Source organism: Carlito syrichta, unplaced genomic scaffold (genome assembly GCF_000164805.1).
Source record: "Carlito syrichta isolate Samal-C Ts95f unplaced genomic scaffold, Tarsius_syrichta-2.0.1 Scaffold304654, whole genome shotgun sequence".
NCBI lineage: Eukaryota > Metazoa > Chordata > Mammalia > Primates > Tarsiidae > Carlito > Carlito syrichta.
The window spans coordinates 190,511-217,412 of record NW_007248750.1 but is presented as its reverse complement, the minus strand read 5'-3'; the positions used below and the strand labels follow the sequence as shown (position 1 = coordinate 217,412).

Sequence of the window (26,902 nt, the reverse complement as noted above, 5' to 3'; positions counted from 1 at the left end):
ATTATCATTTGTTCTCCCCAAATGTGTACTGCATATAAATACAAACTTTGTCATGGACAGACTGATTCATTATTGAAACTATGGGGATCCCCCATTAGGAAACTGGTACTCTCAAGCTAATAAAACAAAAACCATCTCCAGCTAAGAAGACAGCAGAGGTATAAACAGTTCTATTTCTCTCCTTAAGGAAGTTGGGGTTCACAATATTCATTCATTTAAATATGTAACGAGTGCCAAGTGTGTCAGGCATTGTTCTAAGTACGGAAATACAGTTCAGCAACAAAACCGAGTCCTTGTCCTCATGACATTTCATAACGAGCATAATACCCTTCCAACTCATCCCAACAGTAGCAGCTGTTAAATGAGTACCTTAAAAAGGGAGGGGGAAGGGGTCCCTTCATAACTGTCCAAATTTCACTGGACTTGCCTCCATGAAGTTTCAGAATCAGATACTACGATGTTATAGCTGGAAAAAACCCTCATAAGAAGTCATGAAAGCCAAGTTAATGAAAGGATCAAACTTAACTAAAGTTGCCAGTTATTTTGCAAAGAGCTTCAATCTTTCCCAATATTCAATACATGGGAAAATATCTTCAGAAACTTAGAAGTGCATTGCTTTAAAAGACTCCGAATTGCTTAAAAACCCAGCAGTTCCAATTGTTTCTGTCAGCTCTGCAACACAACTTTAAACTTCTAAAATGTCACTACAATTTCCTAAGTGCCTGCGTGTTCAGAAGAAATACCACAAACTGACTTAAAAACACTTAAGAGAATCTACTTAGGTTTTTAAACATCAGCAGTTGTGGGAGATTAGTGGCCAGCTATTATCCTTAAGGGCTCATTGGTTTGCTTTAGGTCTCAAACTGACACAAGGAAGGGTTAAATGGTTTCCAGTCCACTTCCGCATTTAAATTTCTTTGACTCTCTTTCTGCTTTTACAACACTAAAATTAACTTAATCTGTCTCTTCACAGTCCCTTCCTGTCTATGCACCCTATTTTCACTTATTTTACAACCTTCTCTCCTATCTTATTTCTATTATTATGCTCCTTAAAGTCAAGTTCATCTTTCTTTCTTCCTCTGGCTCTCATTTTCAAGTTTATCTTTCTTTCTTCCTCTGGCTCTCATTTCCAGGGAACAAATAATTATATTAAAAAAAAAAAAAAAAGTCCAGACTTAGATGATGGGATCACCAAACTGCCAAGAGGACCGCTCGAGTCGAGAAGTTCAAGACCAGCCTTATCTCTACCAAAAAAACCCCACAAAAATTAGCTGGGCATAGTGGTGTGCGCCTGTAGTCCCAGCAACTTGGGAGGCTGAAGCGGAAGGAATGCCTGAGCCCAGGAGTTTGAGGCTACAGTGCCATGAGCCGTGCCATTGTACTCTCCAGCCTGGGAGATAAAGTGAGAGCTTATTACCTATAAGAAGGTCTTCTGATCTGGAAACTCTAGACACAACTAGAGCCAGAACAGACTGTTCACTGTGTGTGTGTATGTATTCTTTTGAGACAGGGTCTCACTCACTGTCAGCCAGGCTGGACTGTAGTGGCTTTATCCCCACCCACTAGAGCCTCAACCTCCTGGACACAAGCCATCCTCCCACTTCAACTTATTAATTCTTGGTCCCCAAGTCCTCTGAGCAATAATAAATACCAATTACCAGCCACCTGCCAAAATGGACATGGTACTTATTTTATTTTCAGTTTCTAATTCAACTGGGTCTCTCTGTTCCTTTAAATGACAGGTATGTGCTGAGTCAGTCTTGGGGATTTTTTTTTAATTTCACAGCTGAGACTATTGATTTCCTACAATTGAAGAAGGTTGTTCCCACCTGCTACTCTTCCAACTCCTATTTGAAAGGAAGAAGGAAGAGCTACGAATGAACGAATGACACAGCTACTCTAACGTAAATAAGGAGTGGGGTAGTCAGGCTCTTTAAAATAGAAATTTTCTTTGTTGTTTGGACACTAGTGGCAAGGGCCATGCTTAGAGAGAGAGACAGGTAACTGAGTCCTATCAGGGTCTCGATTCCTTTGGGAGCTAGAAGCTACCAACTGATGTTGAGAGTCATGGTGAGCTTACTGTGACACATACAAGCACACTCAGTCAGGTCAGCAAACTTTTAAAATAAGGTACCAGGCAGTAAATAGTTCAGGCTTTGTGGTCCATTCAAGCTTCATTGCAAGTACTCAAGTCTGCCACTGTAGCACAAAAAACAAGCATATTATCTCTAACTAAATGAGCTTTTAAAATTAGCCACCTTTTAATAAAACTTTATTTACAGATACTAGAATTTGTATTTCATATGATCTTCCTGTGTCATTAAATATTCTTTTTCATTTTTTTCTTCCAACTACATTCTGAGAAATGTGTTATTAGGCATTTTTGTTGTGAGAACACCAGAACATACATACTTACACAAAGCTAGATATATCCCATTATATATCCAGGCTATATAATACAGTCTATTGCTCCTGGGCTACAAAATGCACAGCACATAACTATAAAATATTGTGGCAACTGTAACACAACTGTATTTGTGTTTCTAAATATATCTAAACATGGAATAGTTACAGTAAAAATATAGTATTATATCTTATGGGAGCACTACCATATATGTAGTCCACTGTTGACAGAATTATCATTATGTGGCACATGCATACATTTTTTTACAGTAAAAAATGTAAAAACCAGTCTCATAGGCCATACAAAAGCAGGTGTAGTTTGCAGAACACTGCACTGGTAGTGACTAGAAAGTATTCCCAATGTCTCTTGTAGAAATGTGCCTTTCTCAAGTTCACTATATAAATGAAGAATATCTTCTCTGATTTACCTACAACTTCTAATTCCTAAGTTTTCTGATAACTCATTCCCACCTCTCTTCTTTTTTCAAACAGCCCACAATGGTCAGTAATCAACTTGATTTGAAAGTGGTTAAAAATCTACCTTTGCTCTGCAAAACTACACAAAATAAGTCACATGAATGAGAACTCTGAAGGGAAGCAAATGATGAGCGAACTGCTAAGTCTGCTTCTTAAGTAGCAAGCTGGTTAAATTTGTTATTTATCCTCTTGAAGGGGGAACAACATCATACTTGTTCACATAATGCTAAACACCTCTGGTGAAATTCCTTAGTAAATAAGCAGACTTTAGGAATCCTTACAAAACTAAGTGAGTTTCTAGTTAATCCTTAGTTTAAAAAATGATCCTTTCTTGACTACTCAGATAATCAGAAATAATTGACTCCAAGCACAAGCTGAACTGCCAAAAGCTAAACTATCCAGGGGTCTTTGCTGTAGGCAGGCAAGCTTTTCTTAGTAGGGAAAGAATTATACGTGTACATTAGTTTTCAAAGTCCATCAGAACCTGCTATTAGTCTGTTAAGAGACCCATCAAAAATAAAGAGATGGGAACCCCTGTTCACTGAGATAAAATGAGAACTTACTCCATCCAAAGGTTCTTAAATTTTTACCTGTTTAAAACTAAAGGGGTCAAGTAAAATGGACAATTGCCTGAACTACCAAATGCTTTGGCAAACACAACTTTACTTACCAGTCATAAAGTCCTCTTAGCATATCACTCAGGATAAGACAATGTAGACATATAGAAGGAAACTCATAACACACTAAATTCACACGTCTTTGAATGTTTTAATTCCAAGAGCCCCAAGCACCCATATTCCAAACAAAAAGTAAACATCAATCTTTTGGATCCTAGCTAAATTCTACCTAGAGTTGTCCTATCCATGTAATAATAGTCACTAGCCACATGTGACTATTTTAAATTTAAATTAAGACAAAAATAAAACAAGTTCTTCGGTCATACTAGCCACATTCTAAAGGTTCAAAAGCCTCATATGGCCAACAGCTACTACACTGGACAGTACAAATATAGATAATTTCCATCAAGACAGAAAGTTCAATTGGACATTACTAATCTAGAAACTTGGATTCAGGACAACATCCTCCTCCTTTCTAGCATTCTCTACCTATTGGAGGCCAGTCAAGGACCTTTCCCTCCATGGCACTGCATAATGCTGTTTCTTAAGGTCAGCCAGAATTTTGCATGACTAAACTGGCCATCGCAAAAGCAGGCTGCTTCTACACAGAGCCACCGGAGAATAAGACCCTCAATGAGTGCTTGCCCAGAGAAAATTTCAACTGAAGTTTTATTAGTCCACTGAGATGTAAGACAAACTTAGAGTGATTATTTTAGAAATAGTCAGAATATTTCAGAAATATGGGAAACAAATCCCATTTTTACTAACTCATCTTTGTTCTCTAAATATAATAACAGTGGAGTTGTCTACTCTTGCCTCCAAAGGTAATTAATCACACAAGACCTTTAAGATGGGCACTTGCATTTCCTATACTCCTCTGTGGTGAGTCAAGTTTTCACAAAGACATTCTTGTACTGCAAATGCATTCTCCTTTCCCAGGAGACAGAACTTAAAGGGGAAAATGGACTTGTCTAACCTGAAAATGTACCTTCTCAGGCCAGCTCAATTAGGGCAGGTCCATTCCTGCAGGCTTGTTCTCCTTTCCTTCCATTAAGTGAACCCTTAACGCCTGGGAAGAAGTGAAAGTGACTACAAACTGCCTGCCTAGGAATCCACAGCCTACACAGTTGTGTTTCCAATGCCTAGGGACCTCAAAACACCCACATGTTCATACCTTGTCTGGCCATAAAGATGTCAAGTGTGTTAAGACACTGCTTTATGTATCCTATTACTAATCCAACCAAGTGGCCTTGTTTGTCTAGAGTATCCCTATTGATTGTGCTTGAAATGCACAGGCCATTCTCTGGGCAAATAGCTGTAGAAAGAATAAGCCTGAACACACCTCCTTCCACTAAGCAAACGTACATTCTTTAGGAATACAAGAAGCCTTTCTGGTGTTAACCATGTAACTGGCTTCTTAAAGGTTTTCATGCTCCAGAAGACCTTCCCCTATGATAAATTATTCCAACTGCATAACTGTTAAGAAAGCGCAAGTATTGCACAAGTAATGAACCCCAGCCATGGTTCCTTGTGAAAGAACAAGGAACACTGTTTAAAAGGTTACATTACTATGAAACTAGTTTTAGCTTCATACAAAATCAGGACTATAAATTTGAAGCTTATTTTTATCAGTCAACTTATCTTGCTCTTGTCTATCAGTTGACTTTGGGGATATAGGAAGTGGTACCAGGTACTATTAAGTGCTTTTATATGACTCAGGTAGCTATTATCCTTACTTTTACAGACGAGAAAACTTAACATCAGAGTTGTGACATTCTCAAGGTCATTCAGCTAACGAGTTGAACCCAAGTCTACTCCAAAGTCTGTATTTCACTGGTGAGCAACATGGACTTTGTCAACAGTCCTTCATTTTTCCTAAAAATGTGAAGCTCAACAGAAGCTGAACTTTGATGAACTGAAACCTCAGCGTGCATCAGATCACCTAGGCAATCCAGAAGGCTGAGCTCCTACTCACGGCATTTGAGAGTCAATAGGTCTGGGTGAGGCCCAAAAATCTGCATTTCCAACAAGTTCTCAATCAACACTAATGCAGCTGGCCAGGAAACCACACTTTGAAAACTACAGTTGGCCAGGCTCAGTGGCTCAGCCTGTAATCCCAGCATTTTGGGAGGCTGAGGTGAGTGGATTGCCTGAGCCCGTAGGTTCGAGACCAGCCTGGGCAACTTGGTAGGACCTCGTCTCTGCAATAAATCAAAAATTAGCCAAATGTGGTAGCATGTACCTGTAGTTCCAACTACTTGGTAAACTGAGGTAGAAGGATCGCCAGAACCCAGGAAGTCAACGCTGGTGTGGCCATGAGTGTGCCATGACACTCCAGCCTGGGTGACAGAGTGAGATTCCAACTCAAAAAAAAAAGAAAGAAAACTACAGCTGACACCTGAACACAACACAGTTCTGAATTGCTTGGGTTCACTTATATGAAGATTTTCTTCCTCCTCTGCCACACTCCTGAGACAGCAAGGTCAAACCCCTCCTCTTCCTCCTTACCTACTCAACACAAAGACAATAAGGATAAAGACCTTTATAATAATCCATGTTCATGTATTTTCTCTTCCTTATGATTATCTATCAATCAATATATCAAATCTATCGAGTCGGGGTCTCACTCTGTAGCCCAGCTGGAGTGCAGTCGCACAATTACGGCTCAGCACAGCCTCAAACTTGTGGGCTCAAGCAATCCTCCTACCTCAGCCTCTCGAGTACAAGCACACACCACCATGCTCAGTTAATTTTTTTTTTTTTTTTGTAGAGACAAGGTCTCACTATGTTGCCTAGGTGCATCGTGAACTCCTAGACTCAAGCAATCCTCCTTTCCTCAGCCACCCACAGTGCTAGATTACAGGCATGAGACACTGTGCCCAGCCATGATTTTCTTAATAAAATTTTTAAATCTAGCTTATCATAAGAATTCATTATATAAAACATTACAAAATATATTTTATTGACTGCTTATGTTTATCAGTAAGGCTTCTGGTCAACAGTAGGTTATTAGTAGTTAAGCCTTTGGAGAGATAAGTTATATTCAAATTTTCCACTGCATGGGGGGTCAGCACCCCAACCCCCAGTTGCTCAAGGATCAACTATACTGCTCTATTCAAATTCTCCCATTTCAATCAGTATCAGGTGCTGAAGATCTCAACTAATTTAATCTAAAGGTAGTGACCTCCATAGATCAGATGCTCAGTATTCTACTAAACTATGTTGACACTCCTCCCCCACTTACTTTCTAAAGTCTTGCTTTAACCATTCTAGGAATATTAGTATATTTCTTGTCTCTACAATAAATCAAAGAATTATCTGGGTATGGTGGCACATGCCTGTAGTTCCAGCTGCTTGGAAGGCTGAGGCAGAAGGATTGCCTGAGCTCAGCAGGTCAAGGCTGCAGTGGCCATGATCTTGCCACTACACTCCAGCCTGGGCAACAGACTCAAAACACACACACACACACACACACACACACACACACAACAAAAAACAACCTCTCACTTTTTGTGCTCTGCTTAAGTTTACCCAGTCCAAAAAGATGACATCAGAATTAAATGGCTTGTTAAACCTGGAAGTAGGAGAAAGAATTAGGATTCCGATGAGACACACAGTAAGACAATTACAAAGGTGGTTAACTATCTCTGCTACTTAGGTAAATACTCACTGAAAGGCAGAAGCTACCTATTTAAATGAGTGACGTATCAAGCTTATATATTAAAAAAACACTGTTCTGGTCCTTTCAAGATATCTCATAAGCTTTATAGCTTGACCAATAGAGTACCTTAATTAAATGAATAAAATATTCAGCCAAATAAGACAGCGAAGTACAGACAGATAAGTTTCTCCAAAAGCTTACGGGTAACTCACATTAACCAGAATCATTTCAGATTGTAGATGATGTATTAAAAATGCAGTTTTTTCAGTAACCTCCACTACAGAATCAACTTCTAGGAGTAAAACAAAGAATATGTATTTTTACCAAGCATTCTCAGGTGATTCTTATGCATACTAGCTTGACAACAATGAAAACGTACTGTAAAGCTCTCAAAGTGTCTCACTGGATCTTCACTGGTGAGCTAGGGAAGAAAATCATTCCCATTTTGAAACTTAAACATTTGTTCAAAGTATCTGTATTGACCATATAGGATGAGACAGTGCTCTTGCCCACTTCTTAATAAGTAAGCAAAGCACAAATTTCTACAGACTACTGTAGAATGAAAAATTAAAAGAGGATAACAAAAGCTCAGTGAAAGCCAGAAAAAAGTGGTTACTTCTGGCTTATGGGTTAGGTGGTGACTGCAGAGACTTCCCTAGTAAGGAAAGTATGATGATGCTGTCAATACTGAACTGGGCTCTAAGAGGTTTCTAACTCTCAAGTTCGCAATACTTAGTGTCTTCCTAAAAATATGTAATAAAATGAAGAAGTATTGGGTATATCTATCTAAGCTTTACCAAATTCTAAAGACTAAGACGCATTCCAGGGTAAAAGGAATACTTCATTCCAGGGTAAAAGGAATACTTGAATATGATCTTAAGAGTTGTGGGAAATAGGGAGAGGGTTGCTGAAGAGACCCATCTAAAAAAACAAAATCAAATGTTCAATAAATGTACTTCTCAGAGTCAGTGCCTTCTGGAATTTGGACCAAGGCAGTATGCTACAGTTTGATAATCAAGTGTAACAAACAAGCAGTTATGAAGACTAGCCATAGCTAGTCTGTGTTCCTTCTTCCAGCTTTCGTTTCCTCACCTGGTTAAGTAGAACATGAAAAATTAAGAAATAGATCTTGAGGTATATGCCCCCAAGAGGCTCTTATTTCTTCATTTCTGTTAAATAGTAAGAGCTACTGACACTGCATCCATTCCTGCAAAAATGCACTGACTGATTCTAAGAATAAGGCAGGGTAAGCCTAACATTAAGTATCAATCACTTTTCTAGTATTCAAATCACTGTAAGTAATGCTACTATATACTCTGCACCTTCCTTGGAGGAGTTTTAACAGCTTTTGTGTATTGCCCATATCAAGATCTTTTGTGGATTAAGAAAGAGCAATAAAAAATAATATTTAACCTGTTTCCCAGTTTCCTAGGACTTTAAGTACTGAGTCTAACCTCTAAGATTTAAGTTCTTTAAATTTGTAAAGATGGTGATTTCAAATTCTTTATTGCGGTCAACTCAGTTTAAGGATTTAGATTAATTCAAATATTTGAATTAGCTATTGTCACATGGATCTCTCCATACAGAATGTGTACATTTCTAGTCACTCTGACAATCTACATGTTCAGGGAAACTTGAAAACTAACTTTCTAAAATTCATGCTACACAGGTGTCTGACACAAAGAGAGAATGAGAATTAAATACACAGAACTTAATCTTTTCCTTTACTCTAGATGAAAAAGTTTAATGAACATATAGATATACTAAACAACTATTTCCTATAACAGTAGTATGATTTGGGAAATCTTGGGAAATCAAGGTCATAGGCGTCTCAATTTCTTTAAGGAGAAAAAACTTCTTAGGATTGTGACTAACCAGAGAGACATCACTCTCTTGCATTGATAGTGAAATATTAACTGCCAGAAAGTACCTCTAGTCCCCATTCATGCTGGTATGATAGCAGCCTTTGTACTGAGGCCTAGTGAAAAATCTGAACTGAAGAAGTGAGTATACAAACCTACAACTTACTAACTTCAAAATGTTCATTCTGAGAACTATGTCTCCTTCATCTTCTCTTCTTCATCTGTGTCTAGTAGTTAGTTATTCACCTTCTGAATGTTTGTATGAATGGATATGGCAACTTAAATTTTTTTGTTTACAATTAAACACGAAATTTTTACCTTCCTAAGTAGATTTCTAAATATTAAACTATCCCAAGTGCGAAGGGGGTAAAAATATTCACAGCCAGAGATCTTTAATATGGAATTTAAGGTTTGAGAAACAAAGTAGTTTGTACATAGCAGGTGCTTACCACAGGGGGGACTGAAGTTACCAGGAAATCAAGGCCAGCCTGCCCTCCTGAACCAGGTCTACAATTCACAGCAACAGTAGCATACTCAAGGCTCCCTAGTGATCCCTCCTACTTGGGTATAATCTCACAAGATATATATTCAAATTTAAAGAAATTAAAGATGATTCCTTTGTACAAAAGACTAATGAAGCAACTTCTATAAAGGGTATCTGGGTTTTTTTTGTTTTGTTTTTAAGGACTGAAAAGGAACTAAAAATTTTGTACTAAGCTTCACCTTTCATAAAGTAATCCTCACATGCTCTTAAATCTTCAATGTTTTAAGGTGAGTATTAAACTCACTTTGCAGGTGACGAACTAAGGCTTTGTTATTAACTTGTTCAAAGAACTAGCTATTGAGCAGAAGCTCAATAACTGAAATGCAAATTCCCTTAACTCAAGATCTGTTATTTATATGTGTGTATGGTGTGTGTGTGTGAGTGTGTGTGTCTGAGCTTGCAAAGACTACTCACATTCTGTATTCTGCATCAGAAAAATGGAAGAAAAAGAGGCTCAGGCTTTGAAGACTTTTAAATCCAACCCTATTTTGTACACACACACCTTATGTACTGAGGGCAATATAACTACACAATATTAATAAACATTCATCTTCCCAGAGTTTCTTATCCAACTACTTTAAGAACTATATATTCCTGAGAAGTTTATCTTTTGAGGACTTTATCTTTAAAGACTCTTTAAAATTAGACACTATTCACTAATTTCTATACTACAAAATTATTTTCTCTGACCTGCTTTTAATTGAATATTAATTTTCACGTCTGCACTTCCTGTGGTACTTCTCTGATAATCCTTTTGATCAATGGCCTAAGATCTCTATTAAGATCCATTAGGCTTAATCTAATGGACATTAGTGAACACATCCCTAAGTGACTTTGGTTTATTTCCTTTAAGGAGCACTTCCAAAATAACAAATTCAAGGCAATTCAATATTCAGCATTAGCTTAGATATATGAGTCATTACTGAAATTTCTGCTGATTGTTTTTCAATGGAAGTTCCCAAATGCCTATACTCATACACAACTCTAGTTTGCTACTAAACTCTCATATGCAAGCTTTATTATTTAAGGTATTCTTATTCCCAAGAATTAGTATTTCACAGGAAGTTGAGTTGGCCACTTTAAGCAATATTTGAATACACAAAAAATTAAGGTAATTCTCAAATTAACTGTTATTTGTGTATGTACAGTATGTGTGCTTTGAGTTTTCTCAGTTTAAAAATGTTTTGGTTAGATAGGAGAACTACAGCATAAAACTAAATAAACAAACAAAACATTTTGGGGGAGAAGTAAAACAGTGGCTTTTGAAAATATATGCTGACACAAGACATATTGCATTTTGTGATTTAAAAGAAAAAAATTCGAGCCGGGCTCAGTGGCTCAGTCTTGTAATCCCACACCTTGGGAGGCTGAGGTGAGTGGACTGTCTGAGTCTGCGGGTTCGAGACCCGCCCGGGCAACTTAGTGAGACCTCATCTCTACAATAAATCAAAAAATTAGCCGGGTGTGGTAGCGCGCGCCTGTAGTTCTAGCTACATGGAAGGCTGAGGCGGAAGGATCGCCGGAGCCCAGCAAGTCGAGGCTGCGGTGGCCAGGAGTGGCCACTGCACTCCAGTCTGGGCGAAAGCGTGAAACTCCAACTCAAAATAAATAAATAAATAAATAAATAAATAAAAGAAAAAATTCTAAATAATGAATCTGACATTTCACGTATTAAATGCATCTTAAGAGTAAGGCTCTAGGGCCGGGTGCAGTGGCTCAAACCTGTAATCCCAGCATTTTGGGAGGTGGAGGCAAGAAGACTGCCTGAGTCCAGCGGTTCGAGACAAGCATGGGCAACTTGGTGAGACCTCATCTCTACAATTAAAAAAAAAATTTAGCTAGGCAAGATGGTGCACACCTGTAGTTCCAGCTACTTGAAAGGCTAAGGCGTAAGGATAATCTGAACTCAGCAGGCCTGGGCAACAGAATGAAACTCCAACTTAAAAAAAAAACAAAAACAAACCAAGGCTCTGGGTATCTTTAACAGAAGATCCCCAGTTGTATTAAATGGCTGAAAAATTAGTCACATCAATAGGCTTCCTTCATTTCTAAGCCCGTCTTCTCTTCTGATAGACATTCTTTTAGCAATGACCACCTTGCCTTAAACTTATTCTTTTTTTTTTTTTTTTTGAGTTGGAGTCTCACTCTGTCACCCAGACTGGAGTGCAGTGGCCGCTCCCGGCCACCGCAGCCTCGATCTGCTGGGCTCGGGCGATCCTTCCGCCTCAGCCTTCCGAGTAGCTGGAACTACAGGCGCGCGCTACCACGCCCAGCTGATTTTTTATTTGTTGTAGAGATGAGGTCTCATCAAGTTGCCCAGGCGGGTCACGAACTAAACTTATTCTTACAAAAGTAGGAACCAGATAATACATTTGGCTCCTATGTAGCCCAAATCTAGAAATGAAGAAATCTTTACAATTGGAAGAGATCAGTTAAGTTAGGTAAAGACTCAACAGTTCTAGTTACATGCTACAATTTACTGGGTAAAATTTAGGAAGATTTAAAACATGAACAAGGAATACCAATAAAGAAAAGACTCACCAACATCACTATTTCAAACCCAAAATTCAAAATAATGATCCATTTGAGAACAGAAGCTGTCTGATCAAAGTTTAAATTTTACAATGTGGGCAGAGAGGCACCTTTATATACTCATTTAATTCTCAAAAGCTTGTAAAACAGAAATATCATCCCTGCTTACAGATAAGAAAACAAAGTTCAATGGCCAGGCCAAGTTTCATTGCAAGAATAAGGACTTGCCTAGATTTTTCTGATTTCTACTTAAATTTTCTATTTTACCACAGTTACCCAAGACCACATCTCCCCATACTCTCTCTGTTCACCATCTATACTCTTCCTCTTAACACCAAAGCATGTATTGGAGACCTAACATTTCAGGTACAAGGGATCCAAGCTATTTCTACCAGCAGATCATTAAGGACAAGCTGTGTGACATCTGTACTAGAGGCTTACCAATTACAGCTTAAGAGAGTTTCTGGGATCTGAACTGAGGCAGTATGGTAACAAAAAGGGGATATAGGGGGGTGGTTAAAAAGAAAATAATTGATCTTTTCTGGTCTGATTCTCCTGTAAGCCTACACAATCCATACTATCCCCATGCAATTCAGATTTACTATGCCTATAAAAACATGGTGGCTAGTAAGCTCTCAAAATTACCCTCCTTCTTCCTCTTCTGCTGCTCAGCAAGACCTCGGATAGCTGGCTAAAAAGAAATACAGTAAATAAAGAGGCTATCTTATAGGAGCTGGGTTAAGTAGGGAGTCTTAGCCAATGAGACCCACAGATGACACTGATTTCAAACCTACTAGAATAGTCTCCTACCCAATCAGTTATTCTGGCTATTCACACATATATGGCAGTAATATTAAAATCTGGACATTTACTAACAGCAAAAGAGTGCATTACTCTAGTGTATGACTAACCTTCAACATAAAACTTTTATTTTTGTGTAAGCTTCAAAAAGCCAAGGAGTCTATCCCAAGAAAAAGCCTAGGCAACTGTTTTTGCTAGGTTGTGTTAAGAAAAACAATATAAAAAATAATGGGACCACAGGTTGCTTGTTTGCTTTTGTCCTTAATACCCAAGGATCTGTTAAATTTGTTTTGAACAACATCATCTAAGGCAAAAAAGATGGGAGACTAAATCCCTAGTAATGCTGACTGCTTTAACACCTTTTGTTGGAGCTTATCTAGGTGTGTCTTAGGTATGCTAATGACCTGAGTTTTTAGGTTCCTTGAATCCACAGAAACAATGTTCATTTCAAAGAATCAGAAGAGAGTTAAAGGCCTGGTAGAGATGCATCCCCAACCTGCCTAAGTGGAGGAGAGATGTAAATAAAAATATTTACTACACATTTCAGAAAAATCCTCAAGTACTCTACATAAAGGTGAAGGTGGTAGGGAGAAAAATAAGTAGAACTAAAAATTTAAGACAATTAAATATAAATACATACCCCAAAGAAATTAAAACTTAATTAAATCTTAAGTTGCCTACGTCCCTTGGAGTTAGTCTCTTTACTAAAAGAGGCATAAATGACAGATACAGATAGACACTTGATACAAACTTTGATATAGGTCGTCTAGGTTGATATTTCAATCTATAAGCCTCAGAGATATACATGAGATATCAGCAACATTACTTCTGTTTGAAAAATATGTAGGAATTTTCTTAAACAAAAATCATGTTGAACAGTATCTACTTACTGTTAAATCACTTCAGCAAACTATTAGCCATTTCCTATACTACTACCAAAATGCCATTAATATCTAACAAATATTCCAACTACATATTTCCTCTGTAATCAAGATTTACCCACCATGCCACTTTTTCCCCATTTCGTGCCACCTTTTCCTCCATTTTCATACCTCTCCACTGTAACAAGGCCCTATGCTACCCACATGACGCACTGTCCACATCTAGATAGAAGCAGGGAGGGTGAGGGCTGGCAAAATGCTCATTATTTCAAGCTGCTGGCCTCTATTTTAGATTTCCTAGTGCAGCTATTGGCCTGGAGCCATGAGGATAGAAAGATGCTGCTCAAACTTTAGATTTACAAGGCATGGAAACAGGGAGAAAAGATCTGTTCCAAGTATTACTACTCGAAGCTTAAACACAATCTGAAAGCTTCCTTTAAACACAATATCTCATTCACTTCTTAAGGGCCAGTCTGGAACTTATCCCATCCTAAACTCTTTACCTTAAGAAACCAAATTCTCCCAAATGCCCTTCTTATGCAAGGTGAACAGTTTCAAAATAATTAAAAGACAGTCAGATAATCTAAACCACAGAACACAGAAAATTCACTCAACTAACTCTTTCATTCAATGCATAAACTATATTTTACTGTTCTTTCGAGAGGGTTTTTTTTTTTAAACCTCCGGTTCCTAGTCAAATGCTCATTTCAAACATTTCCATAGCCTCATTCAAAATAATTACATTTGAATCCATTTTTCCAAGTGAACCTAGAACCTGAGTTCAACATAGTTAGTTTCATATGGGAAGGATGTAATCCTTTACAAAACATACTTCTGGGGAAACAGCTTTGGGTTTAAAGAAAATCCGTTTAATTATGTGTTAAAAAGATGGCTAAAGTTGTTAAAAATCTGTAAAGCACATGTACATTCATGACCAACTAATATGAAGTCACACAATTTCAGTATAATCTGAGAGCTCCTAAAATGATATATATCCAGAAAGTACAATGAAATCATTTCTCATACCACTGGCAGCAGCAACTATTACAATAATTAATACACAATACAAAGTTTCTTCTAACATATTTACAGATTCAAAAAGCAGACATTTGTTGGTACCTTCCTACCTTCCATACACTGAAAATGAGCAAACAAACCTTACAGTCTAATTTTGAAATATAAGCTTTAAGATATGTTATTTAAAACTCTGGCACTCATATAAATGCATATTTATTCACCATGATCCATAGCAAATTAACAAATGTCTTTCAAACTCTCTCAATTCCCCATCTTTATGCTGACAGCAAAATTAAAAGGCAGACTCAATTCTCTTTTTTTGCTATTTAGAGACTGACCCTGGGTTCCTACTTTCTATTTTACTCTATCTACTTTACCAAAGAAAAGTAGGAGTTGGTGCCAGTTAGCAATATTATCTAGTTTTCACCTTTTACATCATGAGGTATTTCTGATTCTTTTAGTAACCCCTAGATTTTATTGTTTTACCAGGAACATTCGAGTCTAAAATCTGTTTGTGAGATCTGATAAGCTAGTAATTGGAGGGGAAAAATGTTGGCAACCAACTTTGTTTCATGTTAAAGTATACTATATTCTAGCAGCTCACTAATTCTAAAGAGGTGTCTCAAAGAGTTCAGTAGCAATGTAAGGAAAGACTATACTAGTGCCCAATGTTTAAGTATTTCCTGGTTGAGTCTGAAGATGTTCTAGATTTCATTTGGAGGTGTCATCAGTTTTCCATTTTAACAATTGTGATGGGACTTTTCAGATCACACCACATCAGCCTTCTCACTGCCTACTCTAACTCATACCCAACAGCACAAAAGTACTACTATCTGTTAGCATCAGAAACAATTCATTTTTAATTCCCTTTGTCCAATTTGAATTCGTTAAGCCAGCTAGAATCAACACAAGATGATGTCAAAATCATGATCCTACGTAACATTTCTTAGAATAAACACTGAGGGAGTATTTTACTTTGCTAAGACAGGAGAGAGGGGAAGAATTCCCTATCTCCAGATAAGACAGGCAAAAACTTCAAGTTCTTGAAACAGCAAAATAATCACTAACACCTCAACTTGTTATTATCATTATCAATTCTACACATCAGTAGGCAGCCTGTACACTACTGCAATAATGACTCAGCCCCACTATAGTTAATGCTACAAACACTTAGAAGTCTTTTCACTTAGGTAAGAGAGGTTATGGTTTCTGCTCCTGAAATTCCTAATTCACTGTCAATATTTTAAATATATAAATACATTTCACAAATAACAAATTTTCCCAGCAATTGAGTATGGGTCAGAATATTCTAATCACACAGAGCTACAATTTTAAACATTGTAAAGAATGAGCACCAAAGGGGGAAAGAATCTTTTGCATCTTAGATGAAGACAGGCAAAATGAGAGATATTTGATTTAAATATATGAACATGTACGAATAATCTGTAAGATGGGTTAGGCTTACTTAAAACCATGCTTAAAAGCAAACTCCTCTTAATACAAAGATCAATAATGAACTGAGCAAAATCAAATGTTGAATTTATTTTTTTAAAACTGCCTTTCATAGTTACATAAATAAATCACTAGTTAGCAATGTATTACTTGATGGACCAAGCACACAGCTACTAACACCACATCTTCTCGACAATATTCCCTCTAGTGTCAGACCCTTCTGAGCTGAGTCTGAAGGCAGGGAAACAGTTAAAGTATTTTATCTTTTGAAGGAGTAGGCTCAAATAAAAAACAAATGACAGACTATCAAATCCTTCCTTCCTTCTCTCCCTTTTCAGCTGTTAGAAAGTAGAGATGTGCAACTTTTAATTTCTTCATATTAGTACTAGTTAGTATCACTATAGCATAGTGCCTGAGCTCATGGGCTTTGAACTGCCCAATTCATTGCCTTTGGGCAAGCTAGTAAATACACCAAAGCCTCTGTTTCTTCATCTATAAATGAAAGTAAAGTACCTAACTCATAAGGGTTCTTCCATGGATTAAATTAAATTAGATAATCTACGAGAAGAGCTGAGATTCATGTCTGGCAAACAGTAAGTATTCAATAAATATTAGTTGTTATTGTTATTAAAAGTGAACTAACACATCCTAAAAGTCAACCTTAGGCAGTTTACTTCAGCCTCTATAAAACCGGCACTAAAGATCAATAATCTCAGTACATAATCATCCAAATATTCATTAGTTCCTTCATATAACTTATGTAAGAGCCATGGAAGTTAACTTTCTCATGAAGAGAAAGGGTTCAACTGTGTTTCATCACTAAATACTTTACCTACTCAGCACAGCCAAAAAGCCAAAAGAATACTTTTGCTGTATAAAGATCCTACTTTCCCACCTGTCACATCCTTTCTTTGACCCCATACCCCTACCAAAAATCTATATTCTTTGTGGTTTTCTAGACTGAAGGGGCCACATCTCCTCCCTCTTTTATAATCTTGATAGGTTGGTTAAATATACTTAAGAAATACTCCAACTTCTAGCAATTCTCTAGACCTACTCTTGCACAATACCCAGTTCAGAAGTTGCCTTCTCGGAGAAATTTCCCCACCCCCAGACCAAATTAAGTCCCCTATACTCCCAAATATTTTGGGTACACATATGACCCAGAATCTACCCTATAATTACTGGTTATGTCTCCCCCAATAGGCTGGATTGAGAGCAAGAGGGGTGTTGTGGTTGCAGGTTCAGCTCTAGCACTAAGCATAGTGCTTGGCACATACCAGGTGCTCAAGAAATGCCATACTTCAGCCAGATTCTCTCCTGGATGTGTACCATCTCTTGCTAGATACCCCACTCCAAAATGTTAACATAAGGCTGCTAGAGCGGGTGAACAAGATGGACTGCTGATTACAACATCAGAAAACCTACTCATCAGCTTCTCCCACTGGAGAGGTTCCCGGAACCCAAACTCAATTGAGCAGGATTATGTACCATCAGAATCAGTGGGAATTCCCAGCACACTACAGAAGGTAACTTCTCCTTCAACAAGATTGTTGGAAAGCCTTCAAGGGTGAGCTTTTTATAGGGAGAATCTTCCCTGGGTAACTGAAGTGGAAATACTCAAAGAATAAATGCTTTGATTTGGCTGAAAAGGGCTCAAAAACATAAAGATGTGGAAAAAGCAAATTAGCTCTTGATTCCTGAAAAAGCAGCTTCTGAAAAAGAATGAACAGGAGCAGGAGTGGGTGCTGGCCACTTTGTTTCAATAAATAAAATCTCTTTTTCCTCTCTGCAGCTCAAAAGCAGCAGCCAGCATGCCAGGTACAGATAAGATGCTCAATAACCTTTCCTCCCATAGGCAAGTACACTAAACTGTTTCTAAAAAACATTGCCTTGGGAACCTCAGCCACAATGAACAGTTCTAGTGACTAATACTTTAATTTTTTAAAAATCCTCCATTTACACTGGGCAACCCATAAAGAACTTGCAAACTTTTTGAAGGAAGGTACTACTACCTTTGCAAATAACACAACTTGGGGAGAAAAAACCTGGAAATATGAAGAGCTCCACAAAGGGTGGCCATAGTTTTAGAGCCATAATTCCTATCATAAACATCCCCCCCACCGAAAAAAAAAATCAACAGTTGCCTAAGGAAATCTTCCATTCTGGAAGCAGAAAAGGAAACAAACATGAAGCTGTAATGAAATAACCCCCCAAATAAAGTTCTATTTGGAAAAAAATAATAATTATTCCGTCTCCCAGCCTTCCCTCTCTGGTGAGGTTTGTGATTTATATAGCTTTGCTCTGCAGAAAGCTCTTTCTGGGCAGCTCAAAGGAAGGAGCCGAGGGAGGGAGAGAAAGAGACACAGGCACTGAAAGGAGAGGAAAGAGAAAAAGAAAATGGCGCAGAGACTAAGTCCCGACCGTCGACAAGGCGACTTTCTCGGGAGGAATCCCGGCCCGGAAAGGCCTCCTGAGGCCCGGTGGCAGGCGACGCGGGGTCTCCGTTGCCCCCTCTTGGGAGGGCTGTTTTCTGGGGGAGCTGAGGTCCTCGGAAAGGAGGTCCAGAGGCGGCCCGATGGGAACAATGGGGCCGGTGAGCGAGGAGCCGGGACTTAGTCTCTGGGACGCCATGTCTGTCCTCTGCCCGGCACCGGCCGGGCGCGGAGGAGGTGGCCGGCGGCTGGGCGATCCGGGGTCGGGGGGGCACACTTACCATTCAATCGGAAATCCGCTTCGATCTGGGGAGAGAAAAGGAGGGAATATGAAACATCAGGCAAATTAACCCCCTGGGCGGCGAGCGCCCGACCGGGAGCCTGACCCACCCTGCGCCCCCGGGGATGGGGCGCCCCAGAAACGGTCTCAGAGGGCAGCCGTGCCCCAGACTGTAACTTCGCGGCTTTCGCCCGGGGCCTAGTGAGCCGAGCTCCTCCGGTGGGCGGCCCTTCGCCGGGAACTCCGGCCTGTCAAAGCGGCCGGGCCAGGGCTCTGCCGAGGCTCACGAAAGGACCGGGGCGGGGTCAGGGGGCCACCGGGGTCAGGTCGGGCCGTACCTGGGAATCGTTGTGGAGATGGTCCCCGCTCATGTCTGCCGGAGCGGCGAGCGCGGCGTGCGGCTGGCGGCGAGGTGGTGCGGGAGAGACGCAGACGGTCGGACCGGCCTGAGGGCAGACGGGGCTCCCGGAGGCTCGCGGAGGCGCGGGTAAGCGGCGGTGACTGCGGGCCTGAGACTCCCGGAACGGCTCAGGAGGCGACAGCAGCGGCGACACTGCCTGACGGCCGGGCGGGCGGCTAGAACAGACCCCTGCAGTTGTGTAACAGCCTAAGTTCGCATTTCGGCTCACTGCGCCTGCGTGGCCGCTTTTAAACACGACGTCGGCGACGTCAGCGCTCGGGGAAAGAGGCCGAGGGTTGCGACCCGCCCCCTCGCGGTTGGAAAGACAGACGAGGCTTTGCATCCCAAGCCCAGCCCCCGGCCCGCGCGCTGCTATGATTTGCATAAGCAGACGACTCCTCCCACGGCCTCCCACCCAGAGTAACCCCCCCTTCCTCTCCCGGCGCTTTTTCTCGGAACCTTGAGCCCCTCTGATAGGCAGTACGCATGCGCTGCCCAAACACCGCCTCCAGACCCGGGCTGGCCGCATGGCCACGTGGTGGGCCTTTAAAGGCCGCGGCGGGACCCAGCCGGCCCGGAGCAGAACTAATGTCCCACTTCTGCATCTCCTCAGAGCTGCAAATACCTTGGCAACTGGGACCCAAAGTTTCACCCGCGCCTCCTTACTTGCTAAACGGGCCCTGAGGTCGCTTGGCGGGAGGAGTCCCCTCCTAGCCTTTGTCCAGGCCTTTCAATTTCTGGATTATTTACGCCTACTTCTTTAAAATTACTTTTAATTTTTCTTTCTTTTTTTGCATGAATCAGAATCTCACTCTATCGCCTAGGCTGGAGTGCAGGGGCACGCTCACGGTCACCGTAGCCTCGTGCTGCTGGGCTCAGGCAGTCCTTCTGCCTCATCCTTCCAAGTAGCTGGAACTACAGGCGTTTGCCATCACACCCGCCTAATTTTTTGATTTATTATAGAGATGAGGTCTCGCCAAGTCGAACCCCTGCGCTCAGGCAATCCTCTTGCCTCTGCCTCCCAGAGTGCTAGGATTACAGGCGTAAGCCACCGCACCTGGCCTATTTTAAATTTTCAACTAAGGGTCCGGTTTCCCACCTTAACAGCCATGTACACGTATCCCTGTATCACAAGGGTCCTGATTTTATTGGTTCAATCTGCAAACATTTATTGAGCATCTGCTATGAATCAGGAATTGTGGTGAGGGAAAAGCGGAAGCAAGAGATCAAAGGGAACCAGATCTCCAGGTAAACCCAACCTGGCTCTATCCACCACTGTATCCATGGCATGCTACTGTGATTTAGTGGAGATGAGTTGGGGAAAAGAATTACCGTTTATGGAGTATCTGCTGCTTAACCCGCTCTGAATTCTCACAATAGCTCCTATTTTACTCAAGTCATATGGTCTCAAAAATAAGTGACACACAACCACCAACCAGACATCTACACCTGGATGCCTCACAAGCTTCTCTGGCACTGAACTCATCTTCTCTGCTAGAAAAGCCCCGCCTGGACATCTTTCTCTCCCTCATTTTTCATTAGCCTAGCTGATTGCATCTCTTCACTCCATCCGCTTCTCCACCCATCCGCTTCTCCCCCCATCCACAGGTCTGTTGAAGTCTCTGATGCCTCTTGCTTGAATTAATACAATATTCCTAACAGGGGCTCCTGCTTCCATTCTGGCCCTCTCCCAAACTGCCCTGCAATAGTTGCCACAATGACCTTTTCAACAGGCAAATCTAACCATTATCTCCTTTGTGAATTTCACATCTATTACCACGGCCACAGTTATTATTTAATGTTTTCATTGATCCCTTTATTTACCTTCATCCTAAGTAATAATATCTATGACATAATTATCTATGAAATCATTTAAAAATAAATACCAAAAAAAAGCTCATCCACAGACCACCATCATCCTCTTCATCTCATCTAATGATAAATGATCTGGGGTTAATTTTTTGAGTGAACCAGGTGTAGGGGCTCACTCCTGTAATCTCAGCCCTTTGGGAGGTGGCGAAGGATGGATTGCTTGAACCCAGGTGTTGGAGACCAGCCTTGGCAAGGTAGCGAAAACTTGTCTCTACAAAAAAAAATTAACCACGTACGGTGGCACTAGCCTGTAGGCTCAGGAGGCCAAGGCTGCCAGTAGCCATCATGGTCATAATCGTGCCACTACACTTCAGCCTGGGAGACAGTGAGACCCTAACTCAAAAAACAGTTATTGTGGGTATTTCAAGATCAACCTAAATAGCACTTTCTTAAAGTGACACCCCCCACCCCTCACACACACATACTTCCTGACCCTGGCTTCCACTGGCAGATCAGAAGCTGCTTTGTAACACTTATGACAATTGTTATTAAGTTATAAATGGAATAATGGATAGTTTGAGGTCTCTCTCCTCTATAGAATGCAAGGTCAAGGAGGGCAGGGACCTTGTCTATCTTGCCTAGCACTGGATCCCCAGCACCCAGCAACAGGTCCTCCTACAGAAGAGGTGTGCAAGCAATGAGTGAATAAAAGCAGGGTAATGTGGTAGTTAGTAGCACATACTTGGAAATCAAACTAGCCTGGATTTGAATTCTGCTCTGCTGTTTATTAGCTATGTGACCTCAGGCAAGTTGTTTAACTTCTCTGAGTCCTCATCTGCTCAATGATGGTAATTGTGGATATTTATTTATTTATTTATTTTTATTTTTATTTTTTTCTTTTTCTTTTTCCGTGTGTTCTAGGGTTTATTGGGGGCCGGGAGCCCTAGAAGAAGGTGTTGGGCCTCTTGGTGGTGAAGCGCCGCTTGTGCTGGCGAAGCAGGACACAGTGGGGCAAAGGGAACTTGATCTTGGAGTCGTGGAACTGCTTGACCGCTGGCCGGCGGCACTTGCTGGCTGCAGTCTCCTCTACCTTCATGATCTGGATGTAGTGGGCACGGGTGTGGTGCTGGGCATCCATGTCTCGGTAGCACTGGTTGATGGCACCCGCTGTGGTCAGGTCGCGGTACTCGCGGTACATGTCGTGGGTGCTGCTGCGCGAGTCAAAGCGCAGCCAGATGCTGAAGTTCTTCACTCGCAGGGGGTACTTCTCGAACACCTGCCCGCAGTAGACGATCTCCCCCCGAGGACTTCTTCATCTGGGACACAAAATGCCAGAAGCGGGACTTGGCGACCACATGGTTGGGGGCGAAGATGCGCATGCGGTACAGCGGGGGCGTGTGGCACTTGGGGGTGGGCAGGCAGCGCCCCACCACCTTGTACTCCCGCAGCTGGCCCGAGGTCTTCATGGAGCCCTCTCCACGCTCGCAAAAGGCACCCGCAAAAGGCAATTGTGGATATTTAATAAACTATCAAAAAATAATTGTTTGAGGGCATGTAGATAGAAATTGGTGAATCTTGGATTGAAACTCAGGTCTGCTTGACTCCAAAATGATGCTCATTCCCTGACACAAACTGCCAGAACCAGTTTTGCCTTGCTCTTAGTGTCTCTGCTCATAGTCTTCCCATCTCAGGATCAATCCCAGGTCAGCAGATGAGGCTCTGGCGCCTGCTTGCTCCTGTACAGTCAAGATAATTTGAGGACTACTTTCAGGAATAGCCGTGCCTCCTAACACTACTGCATTCCCAACACCCAGTACCCAGGGAGAATCTGCATTTCCTTTCCAGTTCCCTCCAAGGAAGACCAGGTAGGTGTGAAAACAGCACAGACAGGCCAGGCTCGGTGGCTCAGCCTGTAATCCCAGCACTTTGTGAGGCCGAGGCAAGTGATTTGCCTGAGCCCGTGGGTTCGAGACCAGCCCGGGCAACTGGGCAAGACCTTGTCTCCACAATAAATAAAAAATTAGCCGGGTGTAGTAGCACTCACCTGTAGTTCTGGCTACTTGGTAGACTGAGGTAGAAGGATCGTCGGAGCCCAGCAAGTCGACGCTGGGGTGTCTATGAGCATGCCACTGCACTTCAGCCTGGGCAACAGAGTGAAATATCTATAAATTATCCCTCTTTCATAATGCATACTTTGGAGATAGGCCTACACTATTAGTTTTCATTTGATAGTTATTTTGTTTGTTTGTTTGTTTTTGTTTTGTTTTTTTTTGAGTTGGAGTCTCACTCTGTCACCCAGACTGGAGTGCGGTCTGGGTGACAGAAAGAAAAACACAAAAAAGACCCAGCACAGACACCAGAATGGCATACCGAGGTTGGTATCTGTGCACAGACATGCAGGTATCTGGGAAGTCTTGTCACAGGCTGAACTTCTCTGGCAGCATGTGTAGCTGGCAGTGCTGGGAGGTTGACTGGTTTACTCACGCCCACATGACCACTTTCCAACTCCTGACACTTCAAACCAGTGTCCCTACAATGTGTTCCTAGTACTTATAAAAATTATTTGCAACACATGAACAAACTTTTAAATTTTAATAGATGTGTCAATTTCAATGTGTATGAGAAACAGAAATTTTTAACCACCACACTGAATCCATAGTTTTTAGGATATAACTGTTTAAGATGAGACCCCCCCCAAAAAGGTGATTGACTGATTTACATAAAAATATCCAGGAATAGCACAGAAGGGAAAATGTAAGACAAACTTCAGAAAGATCATAGGCAAATAAATGAGATTTGGGAAACACAGCTTTACATCAAGACTATTTATTCATGAACCATCCCAGTCCCCATAAAAATAACTAGCAAGCCGGGCTCGGTGCCTCAGCCTGTATTCCTGCGCCTTGGGAGGCTGAGGTGAGTGGATTGCCTGAGTCCGCGGGTTTGAGACCTGCCCGGGTGACTTGGCAAGACCTCCTCTCTACAATAAATCAAAAAATTAGCCGGGCGTGGTAGCACGCGCCTGTAGTTCCAGCTACTTGGAAGGCTGAGGCAGAAGGATCACTGGAGCCCAGCAGGTCGCCGGCCACCGCACTCCAGTCTGGGTGACAGAGTGAGACTCCAACTCAAAAACAAAACAAAACAAAAACAAACAAACAAACAAAATAACTATCAAATGAGAGCTAATAGTGTAGGCCTATCTCCAAAGTATGCATTATGAAAGAGGGATAATTTATAGATATTTCACTAAAAGAAGAGTTCAACGTACAAATACATGCATTATTATGAGTTAAAGTTAAATAGGTCTTTTCCCAAAGAACTTCTCAGAGTCCTCAACATGCTAATACTTATGTGACTCTTGAAAGGGACATGGTATGCAGAGTCTCCAAAATGTATGTAAGCCAAGGAACCGTTTTTTCTAGACTGTTTCTTGAGACCTGGGCTTTTTGAGGAAGCGGTGCACCATTCTTGGAAGTACTTCAATACCAGATTGATGCATGGAGTGGACACAGCAATTTCCTTTTCCATCTCCCTGATCCAAAAATCTATTTACAATATTGTCCTTGCATAGAGGACATATCAGATACTGAAATGATAAGAACAGATACTACGCACATAATCTTGACCAAAAAGCCAAGAAGCAATGAGAAGCTTTTTGAAATGAATGGGCCTTGAAACTCTTGATCTAGGGGGTTGCCCAAGATCTAGTTCTCATTCATATGCTCCTGACTCTTGTGGGCTTGTTCTTATCAACCTAGCCCAACTCTTGTTCCCAGAACCAAACTCCTAGGGTTATCTGAACAATTCCTACTTTTCAGGGACCTGTCCATCTGCACACTTTCATCAGACTGAAAGGTTATGGAGGAACAAGTCACACAAATATACAAATGTGTTGCTGTTCCTCTGGCTACAGTTATTTAGGCACTTAACTCTAGAATTGAAAAGGGAAAAATGGTTTGGTCTCTCTTCTTGTGGATAGTCTGTAGATTAGGGAGCTACTTCTTGTGGTACTTTCTGTCAGGAGGGCCAGAGAAAGCTGAGAGAGAATAAAGTAGGGAAGGGGAAGGAGAAAAGTGGGGAAAAGGTGAGGGCAGAGAAGGAGAAGAGAGAAGACCTTGATAAAATTCAGGACCCTGGCCTACTTTCCCCTGAAGCCCGGTTGCATTTTTCTTCTGGTATCCTTAAATAAATTCCCCCTTTTGTTTAATTGCACTCTGATGGATTAATCCTAATCTACACTTGATTCCTTGGGTATCCTTAGGGTCTCTGTCATCCTTCTGGCCCTCACTCTGAATCCCTCATGTTGTGGCACCAGGATGCCCCTCTTGACACTTTGACCCTTGAATGCTGGCACTTCCTCAACTTTGATAGTGATGTTTTCTAGCAGCTTTCCTTGCCCATGCCTAAGGACCCACCGCCCTTTCAAGATTCAGACACTCTCAGAAAAGAACCTGATCTCAGTAACAACCAGAAACACTTTTTGCCTACTGGCAATGAAACAGCTCAGCAAAGGTTGAAAATTGTGGAATGAAAGAGATGGAATCAAGAGGAAATCTGGCAACCCTTGAATTATGGAATAAGACATGGCCAGGCGACAAGAATGCAGGATCTTGGCCATGTGACTCAGGGGGAGGAAGGGAGTCCACTTTCATGTATCTCATTGGTTTTCTGCCAGAACACATCCTTTTTGTGATGAGGACATTCATCCATTCAACCAATATTCCCTGAGGAATGAGGGTGTAATATATAGATAGGTCCTATGCTAAGCCCTGGGGATAAAGATATTAATAAAACCTAACCCTCAATTTGGAGGAGTGCCTAGTCTAATAATGAGACAGCCATATTTCCCAACTGTTACTCTAAGGTAAAAGGCATAATAGGGAAGGAGAGACCAGCCACTAGTTGCTGTGGGAATTCTGGGATGGGAAAGCACACCCAACTCACCAGTGGTAGTGGTGGTAGTGGTAGAGCAATATTAGAAAAGGTTTGAGCTGGGCTTGGTGACTCAGCCTATAATCCCAGCACTTTGGGAGGTCGAGGCGAGTGGATTGCCTGAGCCCACAGGTTCAAGACTTACCTGGGCAACTTGGTGAGACCTCGTCTCTACAATAAATCAAAAATTAGCTGGGTGTGGTAGCCTGCACCTGTAGTCTCAGCTACTTGGAAGGCTGAGGTGGAAGGATGGCCAGAGCCCAGCAGGTCGAGGCTGCGGTGGCCGGGAGCGTGCCACTGCACTCCAGTCTGGGCAACAGAGTGAGACTCCAACTCAGAAAAGAAAAAAAGAAAAAGTTTTCAGTTGGATGCTATTCTTGAAAGATGAGAAGAGGCTGGTCCATGGAAGAGAAAGGAAGATATTGCAGGAAAAAAGAAGCAATATGTGTTAAGCCACATCTTTGGTCAGCATGGAGCAGAGGGTAAATGTAAAGGTATAGCTGAGAATGAGGCTGGGAAAGTCAGAGAGGCCCTCCCAATGATAGAGGAGCTACTGCAAGGTGAGCTATGATAGGGTTTTGAACAGTGCAAGAACAAGCATGGGCAACAGAATGGGATTGTTTGGTGGAGCTGACACTGGAGACAGGCAGATTCTCTTGGAAGCTGCTAGAAGAGACCACTGCAAGTGTTTCAAAAGCTTTGTTAACCATGGCAGGTCATTTGGAATGACTGTGAAGATGTATGCTGAGAAGTGGACGGTAGGATTTGAGGCTGTGTCCAGGGAATGGCCCAAGGA

The 26,902-nt window shown here is 41.4% G+C and overlaps 1 protein-coding gene and 1 pseudogene across 3 annotated transcripts in view; both read right to left on the bottom strand.

The window, feature by feature from the left end:
• TOP1 (topoisomerase (DNA) I) overlaps positions 1 to 19,582 on the bottom strand; it is a 99,549-nt gene extending 79,967 nt beyond the window's left edge. For both annotated transcript variants that reach the window (XM_008060573.1, XM_008060574.1), the window contains exons 1-2: positions 19,301 to 19,582; positions 18,964 to 18,988 (exon numbers count right to left, since the gene is read on the bottom strand). In XM_008060573.1, the coding sequence (XP_008058764.1) occupies positions 18,964 to 18,988; positions 19,301 to 19,333 (58 nt within the window). In that variant the 5' untranslated portion in view covers positions 19,334 to 19,582. The remainder of the gene's footprint in view (positions 1 to 18,963; positions 18,989 to 19,300) is intronic.
• Positions 19,583 to 22,117: 2,535 nt separating this feature from the next.
• On the bottom strand, positions 22,118 to 22,654 carry LOC103262905 (annotated as a pseudogene). The gene has a single exon (XR_002482106.1). The product of XR_002482106.1 is annotated as a 60S ribosomal protein L18a pseudogene (transcript).
• Positions 22,655 to 26,902: the final 4,248 nt, after the last annotated feature.